General features: G+C 33.5%; 1 protein-coding gene and 2 pseudogenes across 1 annotated transcript; 1 reads left to right on the top strand and 2 right to left on the bottom strand.

Moving 5' to 3' along the window:
• Positions 1-1,292: 1,292 nt before the first annotated feature.
• LOC145555448 (putative mitochondrial protein AtMg00240 pseudogene) lies at positions 1,293-2,210 on the bottom strand (annotated as a pseudogene).
• Positions 2,211-11,143: 8,933 nt separating this feature from the next.
• On the top strand, positions 11,144-14,424 carry LOC145556469 (zinc finger CCCH domain-containing protein 30-like; annotated as a pseudogene).
• Positions 14,425-16,295: 1,871 nt separating this feature from the next.
• LOC145556468 (protein DETOXIFICATION 43-like) lies at positions 16,296-21,679 on the bottom strand. Its single transcript, XM_081618119.1, has 14 exons — positions 21,593-21,679; positions 19,729-19,831; positions 19,507-19,628; positions 19,095-19,373; positions 18,807-18,997; positions 18,521-18,656; positions 18,091-18,187; positions 17,899-17,999; positions 17,610-17,773; positions 17,392-17,463; positions 17,161-17,277; positions 16,977-17,072; positions 16,764-16,885; positions 16,296-16,669 (listed from the first exon to the last, which is right to left on the bottom strand). Exons 2-14 carry the CDS (start codon positions 19,815-19,817, stop codon positions 16,615-16,617), a joined length of 1,641 nt encoding a protein of 546 aa, XP_081474245.1. The 5' UTR covers positions 19,818-19,831; positions 21,593-21,679; the 3' UTR covers positions 16,296-16,614.
• Between the last annotated feature and the right edge of the window lie 4,308 nt (positions 21,680-25,987).

The following is a 25,987-nucleotide window of genomic DNA, read 5'->3' as shown; positions in this document are numbered from 1 at the left end:
AGCAAATCAGAGTTTTTTCGTAGTCCCTATTGCAAGTTCGAGATCGTTTTAGGCCTTTGATGCATTGACAGTTCGAGTTGCTAAGCATTCTTATATCGAGCTATAGCTCGAGTACTAGCTCAGTAAGGCCGCAAGCTAAGGAAGCTGCGAGCTATCGCTCGCCACCTAGCTCGCCTATTAGCTCATCACTGCCATATGCAAGTCCTATCCGAGATATAGCTCGCCAGCTAGCTCGCCAAGGCAGTAGCTACATTTGACAAAGCAGCGATAGCTCGCTGATTAGAGAGCTATAGCTCGGCCCTGCTATCTTTTACGACATTAGTGAGCGAGAGCTCACTCAATGAACGAGCTATAGCTCGTTGCTGCTCCAGCGCTTCTTGGTCATTTGACGTCATCAAGTCGAGTATCGTGCCACGTCATCAATTTTCATCCAATAGCATAATAGTTTATGTATTTATTTATTTATTTTATTTAGGTTGAGGCAAAAATATAAATACCGGAGAGGATTTTATTTTGCCTCTTATGCTTTATTTTTCTAGATTAAACGCTTCTTAGTTTTCTTTCTCTCCATTGTTGAACCCTAGCTTTTCATTCTTCATTAATTTAATCATCGAGGTATTTCAATTATTCTTTTCGTTCTTTATTTATTTTATTAATTATGAATTCAAGTTTATTTATCTCTTTTGTTTTGTTTATCTCAATTATGAGTGAGTAGTCGTTTTCTAGGGTTAAGTGAGGGAAGCCATGTTTATACCATGATTATTTGTGCTTATTTATTTATAAATTTATGAATTAGGGTTTGAATAATTCCAATTGATTTGTGTTTTATTGTTTAATTCATGTAATTGGCCAATATCATGAGTTAATTATTTAGCTAATAAAAATTAGAATTGAAAGATCATATTTTTAGAGGCTTAATTACAATTGGCGAATTTGATTATGTTAGCGACCGAACTACATATGTTAATTCGTAAGCGTTAATTCCCGACCGTAGGATTAACAAGTGCTTTAATTATTCGACCTAGTTTGTTTATTAATGGATTGTTTGCATTTCTTGGATTGGTATAAGCATGGTGGACCGAACGTATGCCCTAGACTTTAATTTGTCTGAGAACAACCTTATTTTCATTATTGTCATTCTTTAGTTAATTAATCATCGAATCATTATTCGTTTATAGAAATAGTTCATATAATTGGGCAAAAACTAATAGAACCTGTCTCCCTGTGGGATTCGACCCGTATTTGCTAAATCTCTGCTAACAACAGACACCGTGCACTTGCGGTATAACTTTTTATTCATCAGGTTGCTTCTTGGTTTTCCACGAAATAGGAGATTTACCGAGAAAAACTAGCCAACCAGTCAACGAACGACGGGTAAGAGGACACGCCGCCCAATCTGAATCACACCAACCCTGCAAAGTCAGGTCACTATCTGCACTTAACAAAATACCCTGTCCTGGAGTACCCTTTAAATAACGAACCACCCTGAGAGCTGCTTCCCAATGCTCAATCCGAGGTTCGTGCACAAACTGAGAAAGAATATGAACCGAATATGCCAAATCTGGTCTAGTCACTGAGAGATAAATCAACCGCCCTACTAGTCTACGATAAGACTCAGGATCTGCAAGTAACTCACCACTAGCAAGACTAAGCTTGTGGTTCTGCTCAATCGGAAAACCACTTGGTTTCGCACCCAATAGCCCTGCTTCAGAAACAATATCCAAGGTGTACTTTCGTTGACACAAAAACAAACCTGATTTACTACGAGCAACTTCAATGCCCAAAAAATATTTCAAAGGACCAAGGTCCTTCATCTTGAAACATTCACCAAGATAAGCTTTGAACACAGTTAATGCAGCGGAATCATTCCCAGAAATAATAAGATTATCAACATAAACTAAGACATTAATCTGAACATTGCCTTTAGTGTATGTGAAAAGAGAATAATCAGAGTAAGATTGAATAAAACCGTACCCTTTCAAAGCTGTAGTGAGCTTTGCAAACCAACATCTCGGAGCTTGTTTCAACCCATACAAAGACTTTCTCAAACGACACACCAAACTCGAATTCGAGCTCTCAAAACCTGGAGGTAATTTCATGTACACCTCTTCTTCAAGATCACCATGTAAGAAAGCATTATGAACATGCATCTGTTGAATCTCCCAATTTTTTGAAACTGCTATAGCAAGAAAAGCGCGAACAATAGTCATTTTTGCAACCGGAGCAAAGGTCTCACCATAATCAATACCTTCTCTTTGATGATTACCAAAAACAACCAAACGTGACTTGAGACGTTCAATATCACCATTAGACAAAAATTTCGTCTTATACACCCATTGACAACCTAGTGCTTTCTTGCCGGGAGGAATATGCTCCAATGTCCAAGTTCCATTATCTTCCAATGCCTTTATTTCTTCTTTCATAGAACGTCGCCAACCTTCGGATTTGATTTCTTCTTTAAAGGATTTTGGATCCTTTCCCAAAACAACGGCTGCAAGAAATTTGCGATAATTCACAGAAAACATGTCACAATTTATATAGTGTGCTAGAGGGTAAGGCGTACCTGAAGGAGGGATTGGAGACGGAGTGGACGGAGACGGATTTTTAGCAAAAATTGAGTGAGTCACATAGTCACGATGACGAACATTGGGAATTTTTTCACGGAACTCCCTACCTAAGGGTTCTACACTCGACCCATCGCCCGATGGAAATCCATCGGGGAAGGCAGAACTAACGGGCTGCTGCTGGGAAGCCGACCCCGTGCCCGCGGCCTCACCTCCCGCGCCCGCGGCATCTTCCTGCGGGGAGACAGGCTGTTGGGCAGCAGACTCCGAGGCCTGCCTGCGGGATGGCCCCTGCTACCGCGGGTAGGCTGCGGCATGGTCTGTCTCGGGCTGCTGCGTGTGTTGGACAATATTTTCGACACTCGTGACAGCTTGTTCATTGATCTGTAAAATGCTCTCGTTGCCCATAACTACTTCATTATCATCAAACACCTCATACTCCATGAAATCCGTATGAACATCATTATTTTGATCAAAATTCGTGGACTCTATATTCACAACTTCCGGACTACAAAAAGGAAACACTTCCTCAACAAATTTCACATCACGTGACACAAAAAAAACTTTTGACTCAAGGTCATACAATCTCCATCCTTTCTTCCCAAAGGGATATCCCACAAAAATACATTTCCTACTTCGAGTTGCAAATTTTTCCCCATTTATTTTCTGATTATGAGCAAAGCACAAACATCCAAAAGTACGAAGGGCATCAAATAAGGGAGGTTTATTGAACAAAATTTCAAATGGAGTTTTATTTTGTAACAAGGGAGTGGGTGTACGATTAATTAGGTGAGCAGCGGCAAGAACACATTCCCCCCAAAAATAAATAGGCAAATTGGCTTGAAACCTTAAAGCTCTCCCAACTTCAAGAATGTGTTTGTGTTTTCTCTCAACTCTCCCATTCTGTTGTGGAGTCCCCACACAAGAGGTTTGAAAAATAATTCCAGTAACACTAAAATAATCATGCAAACAATTAAATTCAGTGCCATTGTCACTTTGCACAACCTTAATGGTTTGAGAAAATTGTCTATCAACCATAGCAACAAATGCTAAAAACATTCAAAAAACCTCAGTTTTATCAACCAACAAGTAAATCCAAACAGCTCGGGAATAATCATCAACGATAGTTAAAAAATAACGAGCTCCACACGAAGAAACATGTCGATACGGACCCCACAAATCACAATGTATTTTCTCAAAAACCCTAGAAGCTCTACTATCACTCAAAGGAAATTTATCTCTAGGATGTTTAGCACGCATACATACCTCACACCCTTTAGAAAGATTATGTTTATTGCCACTAACATGAGGAAGTAACTTAACCACTTTTTCTGAGGGATGACCCATTCGACGATGCCACAACTCCAAGGTCGTCCTTGCTTCACCCACATCAACGTGATTCACCAAATCTGAATTGCTAAAATAGAATAATCCGTCTCTCCTAACTCCCGTTCCAATTAGCTCCTTCGTTTGATCCTGTACAACACACATATAAGGGTTAAATTGGACAGTACAATTAAGCTCATCGATAATTTGTGACACAGAAAGCAAATTGCAACTCAAATTAGGAACATAAAGAACCCCGGTTAGAATAAACTTGTCCGACAAACGAACAGAACCAATTAAAGAAGCCAATACGGTGTCACCATTGGGAAGACCAACAGGACACTCTAGACACTGCGTATCAAACAACCAAGATTTGTCTCCGGTTACATGATGAGTTGCTCCTGTGTCAATAATCCAAGAGGTAGCATCAAATTTTCCATTCAAACGATTATCGGGAACATTAACATTACCAAGCAATCTCGTAATTGCATTTGAAACACCATGGACTGAATATTTCCCCCCTGGACTCCAGAAACCACACGTGTGAGAGGGGGTGACATAGGAGATAATTCATCATCCCCGGCCATATTATGAGTTTGGAAAAAAAAAGAAATTTTAACCTGCTCTTGATACCATGCTAAAATATAGAGAGAATTTGATAAATTGAATAAACTCAATCACTTGAATTACAATCATGATGGCCATGGCCAATAAATAATACATCGTTCCCAAACCCGATAGAATTAGGAAATAGTCAAAGATATCAAAAAAGATATTATGCTAGGCATAAAATATATACTCAGCATAAAATATGGAAACTAAATATATCCTAATAATTTCCCAAAATATATCCAAAATATATCCTCCAAAATATATCCTCCAATAATATACTATAACAATATTTGTTGGTAGCTGAAGCTTTTGGTCTTCACAAGGGTATTATCCTCACCCTCCAACAAGGAATACAAGATCTTCAAATTGAAGGGGACAATCTCCTCGTTGTCAACGCAGTGAATGAAATTTGGTCAACCCCGTGGCAGATTGATCACATTATAGCAGATATCAAGATCCTACTTCGTAGAGTCCCCAATTGGAAAATTCGACATGTCTACAGAGAAGCAAACAAAGCAGCAGATTGGATTGCAAATGTTGGCCATCTTGTCACTGACAAATTAGATATTTCTTTTTGTACCTCTTCAGCTTTGTACCCCATTCTCACCTCAGATGCTTTAGGATCACCCCTCATGAGGAGGGGGTCCTAATTCTTTCCTTTTTTTTTCTTACCTTCCAAAAAAAAAAAAAAAAAAAAAATAATTGGCTTCACGTACCTTTTAGATTTGTTTTTGTTTTATTTCTAAATTAGATTAAAATCCGTCTCAAAAATCCAAATAATCGTCTCGAAATCACAAACAGATTACTTAGACCTCCTTTTCGAAGGTTGTTTTAAACTACCAAACGGAAGAGGTATGTTGGAAGTCGGATCTCAGTTACACAATTGATAGATTGCAAGACCTCTTGGAAGGTTGTGTTAAACTACCACATGGAAGAGGTATGTTGGAAGTCAGATCTCGCTCATTCACAATAATGGTCATAGATTTGTAAAGCTGAGTTTAATTAGTATGATTCGATTTGGGGCATGAGTTTAGTTCAGTTCCAATCAGTTCAGTTCAGTTCTAATCAGTTTAATTCAGCTCACCTCCTTATTTTCCTCTCTCATAAAATATTCATTTCAGCTTTAATCTATTCAGTTCACTTCAGCTCCAATCAATTCAGTTCAGCTCAGTTTAGTAAATGTGAACAGACCCTTGGTATGTATTTGTTAGGTTTTTAGCTAAGTCAAATCTCGCTCATCCAAACTATGTACAGAATAAAGGTCGAAACCAGTCTAATTTTTGAACAAATTGTACTAGAAATTTGTTTACTTCGTATTATATACCTAAACAGCTATTCCCTTCACAAAAAAAAAAAAAAAAAAAAAAAGCTATTTCGAGCAAACTATACTAGAAATTTGACTATTATATACTAGAAAATATTAAAATGCGTGGACTACTCCGTATTTTAAAATGCGTAAAAATATTTGGGCTCACATATAAATTATTTCATTATAAACCATCTACTTTGTAATAGATAATATCTATGATCTGTATTGAAATACTCCCTCCGTTTTTAAATACTTGCTCCATTTTTCTTTTGCAGCCATTTTTAAATATTTGTTCCATTTTTTTATTTTGAAAACTTTTACAATATTTGATTAATTTTTCTCATCAAATGGACTTAATTATATTAATTTCATATTCTCTTTCCTTCAATTCTCTCCACCACTTTTGGTTTTTACAATTTTTTATTCTTCCACCAGCCCCACTACTTTTATATTTTATTACTTTCTCCAATTTCTCCTAAAACTCCGCGCATGAAAAAATGAAGCAAGTATTTAAAACCGAGAGAGTAACAAGTTTTGTGTGTGTCCAATCACATGGTGTGACAAGAAGTGATCATAGGCGGACCGGTTCAAAGGAAAAGAAAGCCACTTGGGTTGGATTGGGCTGAAGATGCTTGTTCAAAACCAATAATGTTAGATCGGACCTAGCAAACTATTTGGGCCGGGTAAAAAAATAACTACAATTCTTATAATTATTTATGGCTAGACCCTATGGTAGGGAACTATCCCTACACCCCCACAAAACACAGCGTACCACTACTCCCCACAAAGGCCACAATACACCCTACTATCCTAAGTAAAAAAACTGTCAGTAAACTCCCTTACCCCACACACACAAAAAAAAAAAAAAAAAAAAAACTTTCATTTCATCTCAATCTCTTTTCATTTTCTCTCTCATCTAAAGCTCTAAAACTTCAACAATGGCAGATTTCATAGACGAAATCAAACAATTGAAGCAAATTTCACCAAAAAAAAAAAGCAAGCGGAAATCAAAAGAGTAAGTATTAATGTTCATGTTTATAGCAAAAAAATAAATAGATATAAATACAAACCCTAATTTTTTGAGAATTTGTTTGTGATTGTGTTCCGAGAAACAAATTGATAGTTCAATCGCTGAAAATGTATCAATGTAAGTGTTTATGTTAATTATTGATCAATTTCAAAGCGACTATTTAATTTCGAATAATTAGTAATATTTTTTTTTGAGGCAAATAATTAGTAATATTAACATATACTTGTTTCAATTTAATTTTCGGTTCGGAAAAATCTATTTCAGAGAAGAAAAACAATGATTCTTCAGAAATGTAAATATATATTTACTCGAACTTTTAAAATTTACAAATATTTCTTCAAAAAAATTATTTATAAATAAATATATAATGTAAAAACAGTGATGATGAAACACCTCTACATAAAATTAGAAAAAGAAAAAAAAAGTGAGAAAAAATGTCCTATTGTAGATCCAACACTTTTAAAAGATATACAAGCATCGAGTGTTGCAGTTGAAAAAATAATATCTCGAATGCATAGGTAAATTGAACAATTACAAAGCACTATACGTTCATTTCCATATAATGAAATTATTCACGTGTTTACCTATAATTACATGTTAATATGTATTCATTAACATATTCTAATTTGATTTTTTTTTAAATATGTGCTAATGATTAGTATAAAATATTATGAATGCATACAAAACTTGAAATACCATTCATTTAAATGTTAATTAATAGTTTATATATCCGCTTTTACATTTATTAATGTGTTCATGATTTTAAAATATAATGAACATTTCTACACACATATATGAACATTTATAAAATGCATAACAAACAAAGATGGATTGTAATTTTTATACTTCCTCCGTTCTTTTTTTTTTATTGCACCATAAGCTGGATTGTAATATATGAACATTTATTAGTATAAAGTGTTTCACGCTTGTCAATGCATTACTTTGGCTATTAATATCTTTAATTATACTTTTGTAAAAATTATAAAAAATTGATATTTGAAAAGTAGATTTCAAGACGAATGTAACTAGATCCCACATGACTATGTTTTTCCTAAAGGATAAATCACAAAAGATGGTCAAAGAAGATAAAGTGAATAGTGTAAAAGTCCTTATGGTGCAATAAAAGAAAAACGGAGGAAGTACCATTTTAAGTGAAAAGGAGATAATATACCTACGTACAACTCAAGATACACTTTTTTTTTTTTTTAACAAACTCAATAGACACACATTCATACATAATAAAAAAGTATGTTCAAATATAGATAATTAAATGTTCATAAATATAACGCTTAGTTATACTTATAGATTCTTATCATAAAATAAATGAAGTATATATAAACCATCAATTCAACTTTGAAATTTCTTTAAAATCTGGGCAAAAAGAGAACAATAAGTCAAAAATCTAGGTTTGTGCCTTTAAAGCTAACATTTTAAGTAAAATTTAATAAACAAGTTATAGTATTTAGTGTTCAATTTTGTAGCACATAATGTTCAATTATATAGCACTTAATGTACTGTTTATTTTAATAACAATTCATTTTCATTAACATGTAGGCTAAATCAGAAGGTTGGGGATGCAAATTGCAATACACTGCTCAACTAATGCTACTGAAGAAAAACCATGAGTCTAAGAATAATAGAATAGCATCAAGAAGATTTGCAAAGGCATAATATAATATGTTCACTTATGGATAGATATATGTCCATAGCTGGTTGATAAAACTTATACTTCGTAGATATTATTTGTTAACAGAATTAATCTATGTGATTAACTATTTAATTTTATACGTTTAAAGTTTGATATGGAGTAGATAATATTTGTTTATAGAATAATTCTTACAATTTTATATGAAAATTGCGGATTTTATGTAAAGTATTATGTTAATCAATTTTGATCATTCACAAAAGCTAAATGATTCTTTACAAAAACTTAATGATCATTTTTAAAAACTAAATGTTCAATTACAAATACTAAAATATTCACTTATAGAAGATTTTTAAAAAAAATTAATATTCAATAAGAAGAATAGTACTTAATAACAAAAGGTTAAAGATATTCTTATAAATATTAGGAGCCATTTGAGCATTTATAGGAATTTTTACATTTTTGGAAGATAATGGGAGGAATTTGAGCACTCGATCTTTTGAACACTAGTAGCAACTTGATTATTGGCTTGACCATATAATTGGAATTTAAACACATTTCATAAACTTCGTCAACAGTTTTAAATTGTTTCGTTCCCCATTAACTCAGACTTACTTGCTTCTTCAAAAATAATAATATCCTTTTTTCCCACTGCAATAATGTAACATGTAATAAATTACATTAGCAATAATGTTCAATTATAATGATGCATTTGGTCAATTACAGTTGAATTACTAAATGTAAAACATAAATGATCATCTATCGTCATATAACTGACCATTATTTCTGAAACTACAAAATAGTGATAATCATTAAAAAAAGTCACATGTACAACATATAATTCCATAAACACAAGTATATATATATAAATGAACATTTATACTTACATAAATGAACATTATTACAACAGAACAAATATAAAATATATTCACTAGTTAAAATGTATATGAGCATTTATAAAACAATGAAAATAATTGAAATTCACATGTACAACATAAGTATTCAAATACAACTACAATAAACATATACAAGTATTTTAATATATAAAAAATACATTAAATATAAATGAACATTTACTGTTACAGAAGTGATCATTATTTTAACTAAGATTATTTTTTTACGACGCACAAAACTGGTAAAAATAATCGAATAGCAAAATTAAAACAACAATATATACTCATACAAAACGCACAAAACTGGAATAAACAACAATCAAAAATACAAAAAAAAAAAACCTGAATTAGATGAACAATACAAACTAAATTATTAATCAACTAATAACAACAATAACAAAACCAGAGCATTATCAAAATTAAAGTCAATACAACAAAAACTATGAAATCAGATCATTATAATCATCCAATTACAATTGTAAAACAAAGCATTATCAAAACAATTGACTAATTATCATTAAAAGTAAGAATTACTTATATTGATCTCCATGAAAGAAGAGAGAGAAAATTGAAAAACAATGAATCAAAAAAAAAAAAAAACCAGGAGAGAGAAAATGAAATTGGTGAAAAAGAGGAGAGAGAAAATGAAATTGGTGAAAGAAAGGAGAGAAAAAAATGAAGTCTATAAAAATGTTTATATACAGTACTTATTTGAATGGAAGGTAAAGAAGGGAAGGAAAAAAAAAATTATGCAAAAGTAGCTGCTTGATAAAACGACGTAGTATAGAAAGGGGGTGTAGGGAAAGCTACATACACTAGAGTCTAGGTAAAAATTTGTACAATTCTTAAAGTACTCTTTGTCAACTTTGGGCCACAATTAAAACCTACCAAATTTGGGCCAAGTTGGGCTAAGCCAACTTAATCACTGCTACTGTGACAACCGACAACATTTTTTTTTTTTTTTTTTTTTTTTTTGGTTTTTGTGTTCCACCCGGTTCACCCTTTGAGATAATTCAGATTTGGGGATCTGTTCTGAGTGGTACAACATTTATCTTTAAAAATAATACTACATCCGTTAAATGTTACGTGCAAACTATTGGAGTAAAAGAGTAGGGAAAATCTCAAGTGGTTAGAGATTCCAGGGAAAAAAAAAAAAATCAATCAATCAATCAGTACATGAAAAAAAATTAATCAATCTGCAAAAAATTACATAAAACAAAAAATCAATTACGGAGTACTTGAATTAAGTCTAAAAATAAATAAATTAAGAGTATATTATTTATTTTTTGAGTATAAAATCCATCAATTAATACATGTTCTAAATTTTCAATCAATGAGATAATTTATACAATGAAAATTATCTTTCATAACTTAATTTATGAATAATATATATTAGTAAATTTAATATTGTTTAATTTTAAATTCCACATTAGTATTGATGTTCATGTGTCAACGATGAAATATTGTCAATGAATTTCATTAGTTGGGATAACGAGCTCAATTGTCTAGCTTTTCATTTTTTATATCCGCGATGTTTAATATTTTTTTCCATTGTATACATGTAATAAAAGCATAATAAATAGTTAAAATATATAATTTCATAAACTATCGCATGCATCAAATGCATATAGAGCTTAAATGCCAGTTACTTATATGTAAATTGCGAGCTTTGAAACTACTTTATAGCATACCATGTTCTCAATTTCACATTTTTTTTAATAAAGATTTTACCTTTGAAAAAAATGGGGTTGACATTTTGGTTGAATAATTAAAGGAGATAGATTTCTTAATTACCATTCTTTCTTTTCTTCATTTGTGTTATCAATTTGAGAAATTTAGTATAATTGTTCATCTTTTGCCCTTATTAGTTTTTGCAAATTGGTATGATCACTTACAAAGTTTATGTTTTTTTTGTTTGCAATTGATGATGCTTTAATTGTTTTAGGGTTTCTTGATTCTGATAAGGTTTATAGAAATCAAATTTTGAGACTGTGATTAAATGGATGACTACCCATTTCCTTTTTATTTGTTTATTTGTTGAAGGGGGCATATTCAGTATTGTGCAGATTGATTATTTAGGTTAAATAAAATTCTTGTCTTTGTTGATTGAATTAGATTTTCCTTGATTGTGAATGTCCTTTCTGCCTACCTACTGTACTTTGAGTTTAGATGTTGTGATTCTATATTAGTGGTTTGTAGGATATTTGATTTTGTGAGCATATGATTTCTGATTATTTGGGTATCTTATCTGATGGAATTTTCTTATCTTGTTGGGTATTCTAGTTGTGTCTATTAAACTATGTGTGGTTGTCCGAATCGAACAAACACCACGGTTGATTCCGAGCAATCTCCTCCTCAACACAATTCTAACACAACCATGAAGGAACCTAACCATGTTTTTGCTGAGTCAGAAAACTGTTTTTTCCAACATACTAGAGCTTGCTGCCAATGATGATGTTCAAGGGTTCAATAAGATCTTAGAGCATGATGCTTCTGCGTTATGTCAAGCTGGTTTATGGTATGGCCGGCAGATGGGCTCTAGGCAAATGGTTCTCGAGCATCGAACACCCCTCATGGTTGCTGCTACTTATGGAAGCTTGGATGTTTTGAAGCTAATACTTGCTCAACCTGGGGTTGATGTCAACTTTTCGGACATCCCAGACAAGAGTACTGCCCTGCACTGTGCAGCTTCAGGTGGATCAGTTGATGCTGATGAAGTTGTGAAGCTGCTGCTGGAATCTGGAGCAGATGCCGATGCGTTGGATATGAATGGTCATCGCCCGTTTGATATTATTGTCGTCCCTCCCAAACTCCCTAGCAAAAGAGTTTCATTAGAATACCTCCTTGCAAACAATGATTCTCACAGGTCCATTATTGGGCCTAAGCTGCGTGTATCGATTAGGAGTTCGGGTACTAGCTCCCCACCTCTGTCTTCATCACCCGGGATCGACTCATCGTCTTGTCCATCAGATTCAATGTTATCTCCAAAGATCCTGAAGCCGACAGATCATTCTATTAACCAGCCCCAGAAAAGAAAGAATACCCCATTGACCCTTCTCTTCCTGACATAAAGAAAACATCTATGCAACTGATGAATTCAGTATGTTCTCTTTCAAGGTCAGGCATTGCTCTCGTGCATACTCCCATGATTGGACTGAGTGCCCTTTTGTTCATCCAGGAGAAAAGGCACGACGAAGGGATCCAAGGAGTTATAATTATAGTTGTGTTCCTTGTCTAGAATTTCGGAAGGGCACATGTAGAAGGGGCGACTTGTGTGAATATGCTCATGTGGTATTTGAGTGCTGGCTTCATCGATCTTGCTCAATACAGAACATGGCTATACAAGGATGGGACAAGCTGCAATCGAAGGGTATGTTTTTTTGCCCATCTCCCTGAGGAGCTAAGGCCACTTTATGTGTCGACAGGCTCAGCTGCACCTTCACCACGTGAATCGGCCTCTGCTGCCACTGTCATCGACATGGCAGCTGCAATGAATCTCTTCCCGGGTTCCCCGTCAGCTATCTCAGCCATGTCACCATCGCCATTTTCTCCACAGTGCCTGTCACCTCCTACCAACGCCTGCTCAAATTCTCCTTTGCTCCCGCAACAAAATTTTCCTACACTTCATCTTCCTGGAAGCAACCTTCAATCTAGTCGTTTGAGATCTTCACTTAGTGCCAGAGATATTCCACCTGAAGACTATAATATGCTATGTGATTTTGATGTACAGCAGCATTTGTTGGATGACCTCATGGCTAGTTTTTCACAGCAACGGTCAAACCCTTCTTCCTTGATGCGTGGTGTTCGAACAAAGACGTTAGCTCCTTCTAACCCGGAGGAGCTATTTTGCTCTGAGATCGCCTCATCTCCTCGTTATTCTGACAGGCAGCTTCTGTTTTCTCCCCAACCCACAAGTCTGTGCTACTCAATCAGTTTCAACATCAGCAGAGTTTTTTTTGGCACCTATTAACACATCAAATATTTACTCACCCAAGAGTGTTGAGCATCCCTTGTTACATGCATCTTCTTTCAATGTCTCTTCTCCGGGAAGGATGTCCCCACGAAGTGTTGAACCTATCTCACCAATGAGTGCTAGACTTTCTGCTTTGGCACTTCGCGAGCACCAACAGGAGCAGCAGCAGCAGCTGCTGCGCAGCTTTAGTTCTAGAGAGTTTGGAATCAAACACAAATCTAATCCTCTTTGGTCGGATCTCCAGTCAATTCCTGGTCAAATTGGGGATCACCGAATGGGAAGGTGGATTGGTCAGTTAATGATGGAGGTGATGAAATGGGTCAATTGAGGAGATCTTCTTCATTTGAGCTTGGGAACAATGGAGAAGAACCAGACCTCTCTTGGGTCCAGTCTCTGGTAAAGGAATCTCCCCCTGAGGTGGAAGAAAAACATGTTGCCGCTGTTTCTGGTGCTATTTCATCTGGTGAGGGATTGGCTACTAAAACGTCTAAGGATCCAACGGATTATTCTGTAGTAGGTGCATGGCTAGAGCATATGCAGCTTGATCAGATTGCAACCCAGTAAGATACTCTTCTATCTTCTTTTTTGCTCTTGATTGAGGTAGAAGGAACTAGTGTAGTATATATTATAAAACTTTATTTGGAGATTTTTTCCCATATTTTATGTTGGTGTAGTTGGGATTCATGAAGTATTTTGGTTATTAGTCATTTATTGTAATAGCCAAGGGGGACGAAATCACTTTTAACTGGGTGTACAACAAGTGAACTGTGAACCCGACTCAGGAATGATCTTCCCGAGCCCTTTGGAGTGTAGGACTAATTTTCCTTACATATTTTTGACGTAGAAATTATCTAAATTGAGTGGAAGAATCGGAGTAATCCTTGTTTCTTTATTGGTTGATGGTTACTAAGCAAGAAGGGTTAGAGGTTCTTTTGGTCCTGTTATGTCATATTTTGAGCAAGTGCATTATTGTGTATAATATTTGAAATGATCTTGTAATTGGAAACACAACTCTTGATTATGTAAAACTATAAATTATTATTTCAATAAATTCACATACATTTGAAGGTGATATATGTTTATCTATTGCATTTGTTTGATTTGTTGCCAATGTGTTATCAAGAGATGAACCTACCATAACTTCTGTTCGAAATTTTATTACAAAAACCATGGTACTACGAATTTATCAGACGTCATTTAGCTTTTGGTAGCTTGGCTTGGATCCTTTTCCTGATAACCGTAGCCGAAATCACCCTTAGGAGTATCTGTTAAGTAGCCCTCATCATCCAAGCAGATATATGAATTATCTTTTTTATTTAGAAGTAGTTTTAAGATGGATGTGAATCATGTGATGCTCTCTGCTATGCCAATCAAAAACTTGGGAGGTTCTCTATTTGAGATTAGGGTGTGTGATCAAAGAATTTATCTGAGATTAACTGTTGGTTCAGTTGATAGTGGTGGTTTGATTTGGTGATGTGTCGTGATCGAAGTTTGCTCGAAGAATTAGGTGATGACAACTTGTTTAATTATTAAGTAATCACGCTCTAATCATTGTATCCTATTCTTTAATTGGTGCTCTAATAATGGATCAGATTCTTCGGAAAGAATAAATGGGATCTTTTACCGAAATGGCTTTTTTGACAAAAGTATTTACCAAAACGACTAATTATAAAATTTAATTCCCAAACTAGCTAAATTTATTGATTTGAAAGGATAGTATTTATTTTTTATATTCATTTGAACCCGTTTGGTTCACTTTATGGTTTTTTTTTTTTTTTAAATTTGGTTTTATTTAAATTCTAATGACATAGTTTAAAATGTCCCATTAATTTGAACAATAACAATCAACATAATATGCATGTATGCAGCAATTCTCAATTTTTGAAAAAGTTACACAACATAAACAACCACTTAAAAAAATGTACCAAACTTCCAATCAACAAAAGAAATAAAAAATACAACTATTTTTTGGTAACACATAAAGATAGAAATAAATATATGTAACTTTGATTTAACATACACATTAAACAAAAAAAAACATTCATACTAGCCGACATAAACAAAGAGTATACGGAGTACAATTAATTTAATAGACATGAAAAAGATTAACAATACCCTAAAATCCCTTATCGTCGTATATAAATTTTAGGTAATCTTGATAAAACAATAAGACTTGAAATTCCAAAATTTTGTGACTGATATGATTAAGATGAAAAATTAGGGCTTTTAATTTTTTTTTTTTATCGAAATTAGGAATCTGCAAGTCTGCGACTGTTTACGTTCTTCGTAGTTTTGTATACTGCTTAAATTTTCCAACTTAAAAAAATCTTTAAGGAAATAAAAATAAACCAAAAAAAAAAAAAAAAAGTGAACCAAACTGGTCAGGAAATAGATGAATTCCTTTTAAGTTAATAAATTAGCTAGTTTGGAAATTAAATTTTATAATTAGCCGTTTTGATAAATACTTTTGTCAAACAAGCCGTTTTGGTAAAAGATCCGAATAAATGATGATTAGATTTGTGCTGATGCATACAACCGTTTGTGAAGAAGTTGTTTAACAAATAGGAATTATTGTTTCAGTTTTGTTCCCATGTTTCTGTTGCGGCCATTGCGGCTCATATAATGTTTCATGTTGCATGGTCCTAATCGGGGCAAATAATTTACAATTAACAATGTGTTTATAACACAAATTTACGTGCCACTTGTGTTTACACTCTTGATGGTTATTAACGGATCATCTCAACTATCATTGTCCTAATAAAGTCTTGTATGAAACGATCTCTCAACAATTCATTTAGAAATCGGCATGCTTTCACATTCGTTTTTGACTTTTCTTTCTCGCAAGATAATATTTGTTGTCTAATAATTGAGCAAGTTCTGCACTTTGATCCCCTGTTTTGTGAATAAAAAAGCAAGAATATGGAAACCAGAAAAATTGCACCACACTTTCATTTATCAAAGATACAATTACACGCTGTGCACTTGTGCTATCCACTTTTATGTTTTTATGAATTATTGTACTACTGATACAACTAATGGCACTAATTTGAGAGGGATCCCTCAAGCAGGGATAGAATGGGATAGGCTAGGATAGGCGAGGCGAGCCATATATTCAGCTCTCTACGTCTCCAAAAAATGTGCAGAGAGCGTAACTTGTACTGTCAAGAAAGATGAATGGTGGTAATTTCGGTAATAGTAATGACTAGTGAGCACGTTGGTTGCTCGGAGATGTGATGCCATTATTGAAAGGAGATAAGACTCATCAAAAATAAGATCCACTTCTTAGAAAGCGCCATGGTCCGGTTCCAGTTCCCATCCTACAAATGTTCATCCAACATAGCATGTCGTGTTAATCATAATTGCACAGTTAGCTAATAAGCAATGTAACAATATCATTAGGAGAACTATTACCTCCAAATTCCAGCAAATGTACGTAGACCCATGTAGATAGTCAATGCACTCCAGATACCTATAAACCCATAGCTGTTGTATAGCAGAAATAGTGATCCAATGCTTGCAATCGCGACTAGAACCTATAGAGACGAAGATTTCAGTTCATCAGATTAATATTTCCTGTAGAAAACTATGCCTCATTCTAGTAAATCCTAGAACTTGGAAACTTGCCATGGAGTATGCAGAATAAGCAAAATCTGATGCCCCGAAGTTCACACCATCGAAAACAAATGATAAGGAGTTTATTGGCTGTGTGGCTGCAACAAACTGATGAGAAAACAAACTACATGTCAGACTGCAGAACATAGATTACAGTTTGTAAAGGAGTTTTGGTAATGAAAGAATCAAGTATTACCGGCACACCAATGCTGATGAGATGAAGAACTCTCTTGTCGGATGTAAAGATACCATCTCCAAACTGCAAACCGAGTCCAACAACAACAGCCAATCCTAACCCAAGAACAAAGCTCATCTGCAGTGAACCAAAGAGGAAAGGTCAATATTTGGACAGTGGACAACTGATGAGCACATCAGCAATACATGAAGTTAAGTCCTGGAGTAAAGAAGAAAACTCCCGTTGCCATACCTGTAATACCCTAGCAGCAGCAGCAGTTGCCTTCTCGTAATCCTTCTCAGCAAATGCACTAGCCAAGATTGCCTAAAATTGAACCCCAGATTAATGAAGCATAATTAGCTTTGCTGTCATGCTATTCAGTGTCGTAGTAGAGTATACATCTTGTGTTGCTTGATTAAAATGCAGAGTAAAAGAGCAAACAGTTGAAAGAAGTAAATCTGTTCTTTTACCTGACCAGCTACTGCCAAACCATCAGCCAAAAGTGATGAAGCCAACCATACTTGTAAGCAGATCTGAAACGCAGCCATCGGAGTTGCACCAAGCCTTGCAGCCAGAGATGCGGCCAAGGTGACACAGAAAGTGACGGCTATGACCCTCGTGAACAAATACAAACCTGTCTTAAATATGTCAGTAAATCATTCAATATAGGCAACCTGAAGAAGAAATCATTTGATTCTACCTTAGGTAACCTTAAGAAATGAAACAGAATATTAATAATAGAATTCAGTTTTTCCATACCGTTTTTGAGAAATCGACCTAATTGCAGAGCTTTTAAACTAGGAGGCAACAAATAAACTTCCCTTGTCAACCTCCATAAGAGTATAAATGACATTAGGTACCTATAACACCAAGAAAATGTCTGAGATTGACAAACCAAAATTTGTGAAAAAACAGTTTCTATAACAAATGCTTAATTAGATTGCAACGTACTGTGAGAGTACATGAGCAATGGCTGCACCACTGACACCCAAACGGCATGCAAAGATGAGAACTGCATCCAGTATGATATTTGCACCATCTGCTGCAACTGTAGAAAACAACTCGAAAATGTAAAAAGAGGGAAAGTGAAACAGAAAAGAGATAAGAGTAATAATTCAAATCTGAGTAATTACTAGTAATTGCAGAATGTTTTCACTAACTTGTACAGACAGAATGTTTTCACTAACAGATCAGAATAACAACTGAATTGAAGTCAGAACCATAAGCATTAATCACCATTATTTCTTACATATTACTACTACTGATGAAATTTGTACTACAATACAAAGAATCATATGTAAACTATATTATTTCTTGCATATATTCCTGTATTTGAAGATAAGAGCCACTAAGCTGGAAAGGAGAAGAAAAGACTTTTTACCAGTAGCATAAAGGGGAGTTGTCGTATCTTTAAACCCTCGAAAAACACCTTGCATTGCTAATGAAAGAAGTACAGCAGGAGCACCAAAGGATCTTAATGTTAAGTACTTAAGAGCTGGTTTTAGCATTGGAGAATCCTGCAAATTATATATTCAAGAACGGAATTAGAATTAGCTGATGAGCAGAAAATCATAATGATTGATGAAGGCTATTAGACTAAGCAAATAACCATTTATACAAGGATAAACAAACTAATTGAGAAAAAGTAGAATGATAAGGACACCAACATGTTTTACACCCATGACTCCCAAAAGCATTTTAGCTCCAAAGACGAGGAATATGGTTTGACAAAGACCAAGGAACAATCCTAGAACAATTGCAGTAGAAGCTGATGGGATGTGCCGCTTGCCTACTACTTTAATCTTCTCAGGACTACTAATCGAGGCTTTCTTGGTTGTTTTAGTTACTCCCAGGTAATCTGAAAATTGTCAGAAACACAGATTTCATGTTAAAATATATCCTAGAAGATATAGAATCTGGTTAGGCATATAGTAGCAGTCTGATGTAGTCAGGACCTTCTCCGGCAAGATGATCATCTTTGCTAATATTTGTAGCAGTACCCTCCTCTAGTTTCCCAAGTGCATCATCTTGGGGCATCATCTCTTTAGAGTCACCAGCCTCAGCAAGAGCCTCCTTCTGATTTTCGGCATCTTCTACTTCTGCATTCATTTTGCTCACTGTTTCTTCCTCAGCAACAAAAGAAGTTGTAATGCTGACAAGTGGATAGATAGTAATTTTTGAAGCTTGGTTGAATATCGCTATTGAAACTCCAACAGCTGCAAGCTCCACAGCGCCTACACACACATTAAACCAGTGCACCATATTAAGACATAGATATGTATGTAACATACTCGATTTACATAATTCATTATTCAAGGCATGTATGATTGCAACAATAAAAGAGAGACAAGGAAAAGAAGGGCAGACCAATGTGGCCAATAAAGACGGTGTCAATGAGAGACGCAACAGGATCAGCAGCTAAAGCCAAAGCAGCAGGGATTGCAATCCTTAATATTTCTAAACCCAATGAATCCATCTTGAACACACTCCTGCATGCATGAACATCAACTAACATTATACATAAATTTTAAACATCTAATTATTTCTTTTATTATATAGTTTGAATAGATTAAATTAAATGAAACATACCTTGCATCTTTAAAGAACACCGAAAGTGGTATCTTCCATTTGTTGGTCTCAGCAGCAGGGAGATGTAATGTACCAGTACTATCAGCCATTGTTATATCACCAACTACACAATCAGAAAATTGCACCGTTATTATATTATAAGACTATATTATATACAAATTATATACGAAGTACATACTTCTTAAATTAGCTATATGTCTTAGCTTGTAAAGATAGCAATGCATTTGGAAGTAAGTCACACTAACAAACTCATCAAGGCTGTTAAACGTTACTCGTATTACATTAACATTGTATACTTAATGAACCAAGTCACAGATCCCACAATAATTACTTGAAGTTTATTCCAACTAATTTAATTAGTAGCTACGAGGCAATAGGAAATGGCATGAGTAGATTATGTTTTAATCAAGAACTTTAGATGGTTTATTCACGCTTTTCTGCTTTAAAAAGGAAAGGCGCGACATGAGTATGACTACATTTTCTTAAAAAAGTTGTTTCATATTAATTGCAATATTACTATTTTTAGTACCTTTTCTCTATATTTTTTTTACCTATGTAAACTTACAATCTTTCTCTGTCTACTTGATTTTCATAATTTTTGTATTAAAATGATTTCTGACAATTAAAACGGGATGTATTAGGATTTATGTACCACAACATAATTTGTACGGTAGATAATTGCAACTTTAAGTTTCCACTACATTTTTTTTTTATCATTGATTTATAGTGTGACCCCTCATATTAATAGATAGACACTAATCATCACTAGTCTAAGATTAATGACAATTAGTGTTATTGTACCAAAAAGTGGGATAATAATACTAATATGAAGTACTCCTAAGTCCTAAATTAATGATGTTATTAATAAGAGTTATTGGTACACTAAGACTAGTTTGTACCACTTTAATCGTTCTTTCTCACAATCTCACGTGCCACCTTTCTCCACGGCCCTCTGTAACCTTAAACTTCCCTCTCTTCTAGACTTTCTTCCTTCCTTTCTTCTTGACACATTACTCCATCCTCGTTTTTATTTATTTAATTATTTATTTTTTATAGATTAGTACTTTCGTTTTGCTTCATCCTAAAAATATACGAAGTAAATATAATTGTACCATACGGGTATGTGCCTAGAACGACTCACTAGTCACGACCTTGGTACATTAACAACATTGTCCATGTTATTTAGTATGATGTAGAGTACCCCAAAAAAAAGGCCCGATTCATGGGATTATAAAGTACTAAAGTGCATACATACATGTGTTTATAGTATTGGCCCAAGTAAAGTTAAGGTTGAAGTGTTACGTATTAGTCTATTTTTATAGGACGACATCTATTGAAAGTGAGTTAGTTTTACACGCTTTTCTTCCTAATTTGCTTTATTCAGCAATACATTGATCAAACTTTTTTTTAAGAATGAACATCCATCTCATATTTGAAGAAAAAAGATCCATCTCATAAATTGCATGTATACTTTTACTTTAAAGATCCTAGCTTAGCTAAGCTAATAATATGTGGTGAAATAAGAGATCACCACATCCCTTTCTCATTGATAATGACTAATAAGACTATACACGTACAATGTACTTAAGCTATGTAGCTAAATATTTACATCAATAATAAACGCGTTAGGAATTTCCCTTGTAACAAGAACTTCCTAATGTTTATTTTTTCGCACCCTCTAATAATTATTCATGGAAGAAATAATCACATACGAAGTACTTTACTTGGTACTTCGTATATTTTAATTTAAAAGAGGAGGCCATGGTGCAATCATATTGGTTGATCATATTTATGTATAATGAAGTTAGATTTATTCATCAGAAATAAAACAGAAATAGAAAAATAAAAATGCAGAATAGTTTACCTGAGTAAGAGTTGAAGCTGAAAGACTAGTGTATTGGGTTGGAGAGAGAAAGAGCAGAGGAAGTAAGGTGTTATTTGTTCTGTTTTGTTGGTGACATAATAAGTAAATAAACGCAAGTTTTCGTTCTGTTTTATAGCCCACTCCATCTTTTCATTTTTTTGTCATTTTCTCATAACACACATTTCTTTTCCATCCCCATCTATTTAGTGGACCACGCCTTCCATTCCATTACTTAAATTATGTTACTATTGATATATGATTGCATATACGAGCTATAATTGGTAATAAACCGTCGTATTAAGTTAAATCAAACATTAATTACACCAATTAATACGTGATTTTAATTTGTTGTACACTTTCAAATTACTACGTATACTAAATGCTTATTATATCGGACTGTGTACGTGTATCATTACTCGGTCCTTGTCACGTACTATTATTATTAACAATTGTATTAGCAGGAACGGAGCTCCTTCCCTTGAGGGCCTAAAGACCCCTGTCATGAATGTCAAGCTTTGAGGATTATATGGTTAAGGCTTTAACTGCGTGCTAATTAAGTAATGCAAGTTTGCAATCCAATAAAACAAATCCCAAGTCTTTAATTATAGTTACAAGTAATTACATTTCTCAAAGTAATTACTTGCGGAGTTTGCGATGCAATTGATTCAATAGATCGATACATTAATTTTTATCATTTCTTTATTTATTTCTTGTTGTAACTTTGCTACATCTAGTTTATAAAACTTGTAAATTGACTCCTGGTACTCTGGTAGTTGGTACATTGGAGATTAGGGCTGCACTAGATATATAGGGAGGACCGTGTGTTCAATCCTTTACAATAAAAATTGGAAGGGGATTGAAACCTAACCACTAAGAACAGAGCCCCGAAAACATATTACCCCAAAAGGTGAATCGATAAAACGAAAAAAAAATGTTTATAAAACTTATATGGCTAATATACATAAATTTTGACTTTTTGTAAGAATAATGTAAATGAGTAAATGAAAATTGAAACATTAGGAGGATTATTCTGGCTTCATTTCTACTCGGTTAATTTAAAAAAAAAAAAAAAAACGCACTATTGCCGATAACAACATGAAGCATGCATGCTATGTGCACCACCACTTAGTTGCTTACAAGACATACGGCCATAAGTACAGTTAGCTAGCACCATTATAATTTAAGTTTAAGATACTAATTATGTACAAGTATGTAATTATGTATACATTTATCTTAGTTAATTATGTAATCTATATTTTAGTAAGAACATTGTTGAAAACATTGGTTCAACTTCTTTTCCTTGTATGCTTTCTAATCCAATTAAATTTCACTTTAAGGTGAGCTAACAATATTAATTTCCCAACTTTTCCCTAAAGTGGGCTGTGTTGGATTCCCAATACTTCCCTATTTGTTACTATGGTGGGACTATCACCATTATGACATTATGACCTAATTTCACTTGCTTAATTAATTAGCTTCTCTTTTATGATCATTAGTATTGTACTATTGTACAAATGTAGTGTACACCTTAATGTTGTTAGCTAACTAGGCCCTGTTCTTTTGAGCTGCTCTATCCTGACTCAATTTGCTTTGCTTTGCTCTGTTTATCCAAAAACTTAAAAAAAAAAAAAAAAAAGGCATTACTCTATACATTTTATGGATTTGATGAGAGAGATTGAAAGAATGGAGCTTTAAGAGAGGCCTTTCATTCTTATGTTGGCTTGTGCTTCATCATATTCTTCTATTTTCGTTACCAAGATATTTACCTTTGCCTATGCTTCATCAAATCAGATTCTCCAAACACTTAAAAACCTAAAAATGGAAAACTTTGTATTAAAAATTGATTTGGGCCTGTTCTCTTCAATCAGCTTAATTTTAGTTCAGTTTAGCTCCAATAAGTTCAGTTCAGCTCCTAATTTTCTTCTCTCATAAATGATTCATTTCAGCTCTATCCAGTTCAGTTCAACTCCAATCAATTCAATTCAGTTCAGTCAATTCAGCTCAATTCAGCAAATCAGAACAGACCCTTAGATAGGATAATATCCAATCACACACACCCACATGCTTTTAAGTTTTAAACTTTGTAGACTCATCACTTGATAATAAGTGACTTACCTTAGATCTTAGGTTCAAATCCTACCAAGTGAGGGTATTTGGAGGTAAGAATTTCCTTACCTTAACCTCAGCTTGGACAAAAAAAAAAAAAAAAAAAAAAAAAAAAAAAAAAAAAAAAAAAAAAAAACACTCTTATATGTATATAATTGGCATAATAAAAAGATACTCCCTTTAATAATTAAGTTAAGATAGATGCATGTAAATAAATGAGATTGCTTACATGAAATACAAGTTGGCAGCAAATTAAAATTGGAATTACGTACCAAAGTACGAACATGTTTCAACAGCTTATAGTTACAAGTCCTACAACCTATATCAACGTAATAGGATAGCTAGCCTGAAGTATTCAGCGTAGTAATAGACAGTTTCACATGCATGCAATCCTGCATTTGGCTACTATTTAATTAGGACACTTGGGTTCTTCCTTCTGTTTTCATTGATCTCGATCTTGAACTTATCCTATCAAGCCCTAATTATTTTAGCCATCTACACAGTACGTACAGATGTTCTTTTGGTAGTATGAGAAAGTTTTAGACCGGATTCCCCGTGAGTCCAATATATAATAATCTAACATCTAACTATATTAATAATATAATATCTGACATTTATAATTTAATGTCAAATATTAGATGATTAATATAAGATATTAGATTATTAATTTCAAATATATTAGACTCAGTGTGAGTTCAACTTACCCAATTTTTTTCGTTGGTGGTATGTATACATAACACAATATTCGTTTTTAAATTTTTGATTAAATCATCGTTAGCATGTATTATTGTAGTTGATGAGGTGATTAGTTTACCCTTTATGGAAGGTGGAGTTCGTTTACTTAGCTTAATCCTTATATTTTAATGTGGTAAAAAGAAAACTTTATAATTAAAGAAGAGCTGAAATGTGCTTAAAAATATTGATAAGTGCTCGAACACTTATATGGAAACAGCACTAACAAAAACAACAGAATATCAGGCAACTTATAATGGTTTACCTATATATGTTGGAGTAATATTGATTAATGCATTAATATTATAAAGAGATAAGTGCCCTTCGTTTTCATTCCAGGTATTTAGGCAAATAAACATATCCGTCATCACTTTTTCACTATGCATCACCTTGTATTGCTAGCTAATCAATGTGGATTATTAAGGTATGGTAAATGCACCAATTTAGAAAAATGTCAATAATATTACAAACTAGTGAAACTACAAAACCAATTTAACAATTGGTCTAATCAATTCAACCAAGTTAGTACGATACGTACAAGTGGTTAACAATTGATTGCCAAACAATATCTTGAATTAAATTTTTATCTCTTTTTTTATTTGGAAAAATTGGTAAAAATTATCCCAACTTTCACGTATTCTCTTTAAATAATCCAACTTTCGATTATTATTAAATAATTTCAACTTTGTGGTGTATTCGCTCAAAATATTTTTACCAATTTTTCTTGTATTTTTACCAATATAATAATAATCATGTATTTTTATTTAACTGTGTTATTAAATTTCAAAATATCCAACTCTTATCCTCAAAATGAAAGTAGACATATTATTGTAGCTTAGTACGGAATATATATAAATATATATATATATATATATATATATATATATATATATATAATCAAAGATAGGATATTCTACTGTCCTGAAATGCATGCAATGCGACTTTAGATAATTGTAAAGTAGTATCCAACAATTGCATGCATGCATGCATAATAACAATGTTGCATTCGATGATTCGATCTGTATGTAAACTCCAATGGTTGTATATATATCATTGGTATATTATCTAAGCTAAGGATACCTTCATGTATTTTGTCCCAATGCTTTAATTCTCTTCTTCTTTATCCCACTCGTGTCTATTCAACATAAATGTGTAATTATAAATATACTTTGAAGCAAAAATTATGTTGTATAAGTAATTATAAGGTTAATAGAGTATATAAACAGTTTGGAAGGAGGTGTTTACAACTTCGAGGTAATGAATGAACCCAGATAACCCGACCCTATTAGATACATACAAAATTTAAACCCGGCCTCTAATTTAAAAAATTGGATATAACATCGCTTATTGAAATTGGATTATTATATATTTCTTGTCATAATGAGAAATAAATCAATTTTACTTCCACTAAAAATATACGGAGTAATAATTACTATGTTAAAAATAAAAAAATAAATAAAAAAAAACCTAAAGTACTAATTTCGATTGAACTTATTATAATTAGTCATGTACTCTTGTAATAATCAAGAATCAACCATAAAAAAGCTACATTCCATT

Source organism: Chenopodium album, chromosome 8 (assembly GCF_948465745.1).
Source record: "Chenopodium album chromosome 8, dcCheAlbu1.1, whole genome shotgun sequence".
NCBI lineage: Eukaryota > Viridiplantae > Streptophyta > Magnoliopsida > Caryophyllales > Amaranthaceae > Chenopodium > Chenopodium album.
Note: the sequence above shows the minus strand (reverse complement) of the source record. Positions and strands in the feature narration are given on the sequence as shown.

Coding starts and splice junctions, on each gene's coding strand:
- LOC145556468 (XM_081618119.1), bottom strand. CDS start 19,817: ATGGCTGATAGTACTGGTACATTACATCTCCCTGCTGCTGAGACCAAC. Junction 18,000..18,090: donor ATTGCTCATGTACTCTCACA/GTACGTTGCAAT, acceptor TTGGTGTTATAG/GTACCTAATGTCATTTATAC. Junction 16,670..16,763: donor ACATTTGCTGGAATTTGGAG/GTAATAGTTCTC, acceptor GAACATTTGTAG/GATGGGAACTGGAACCGGAC.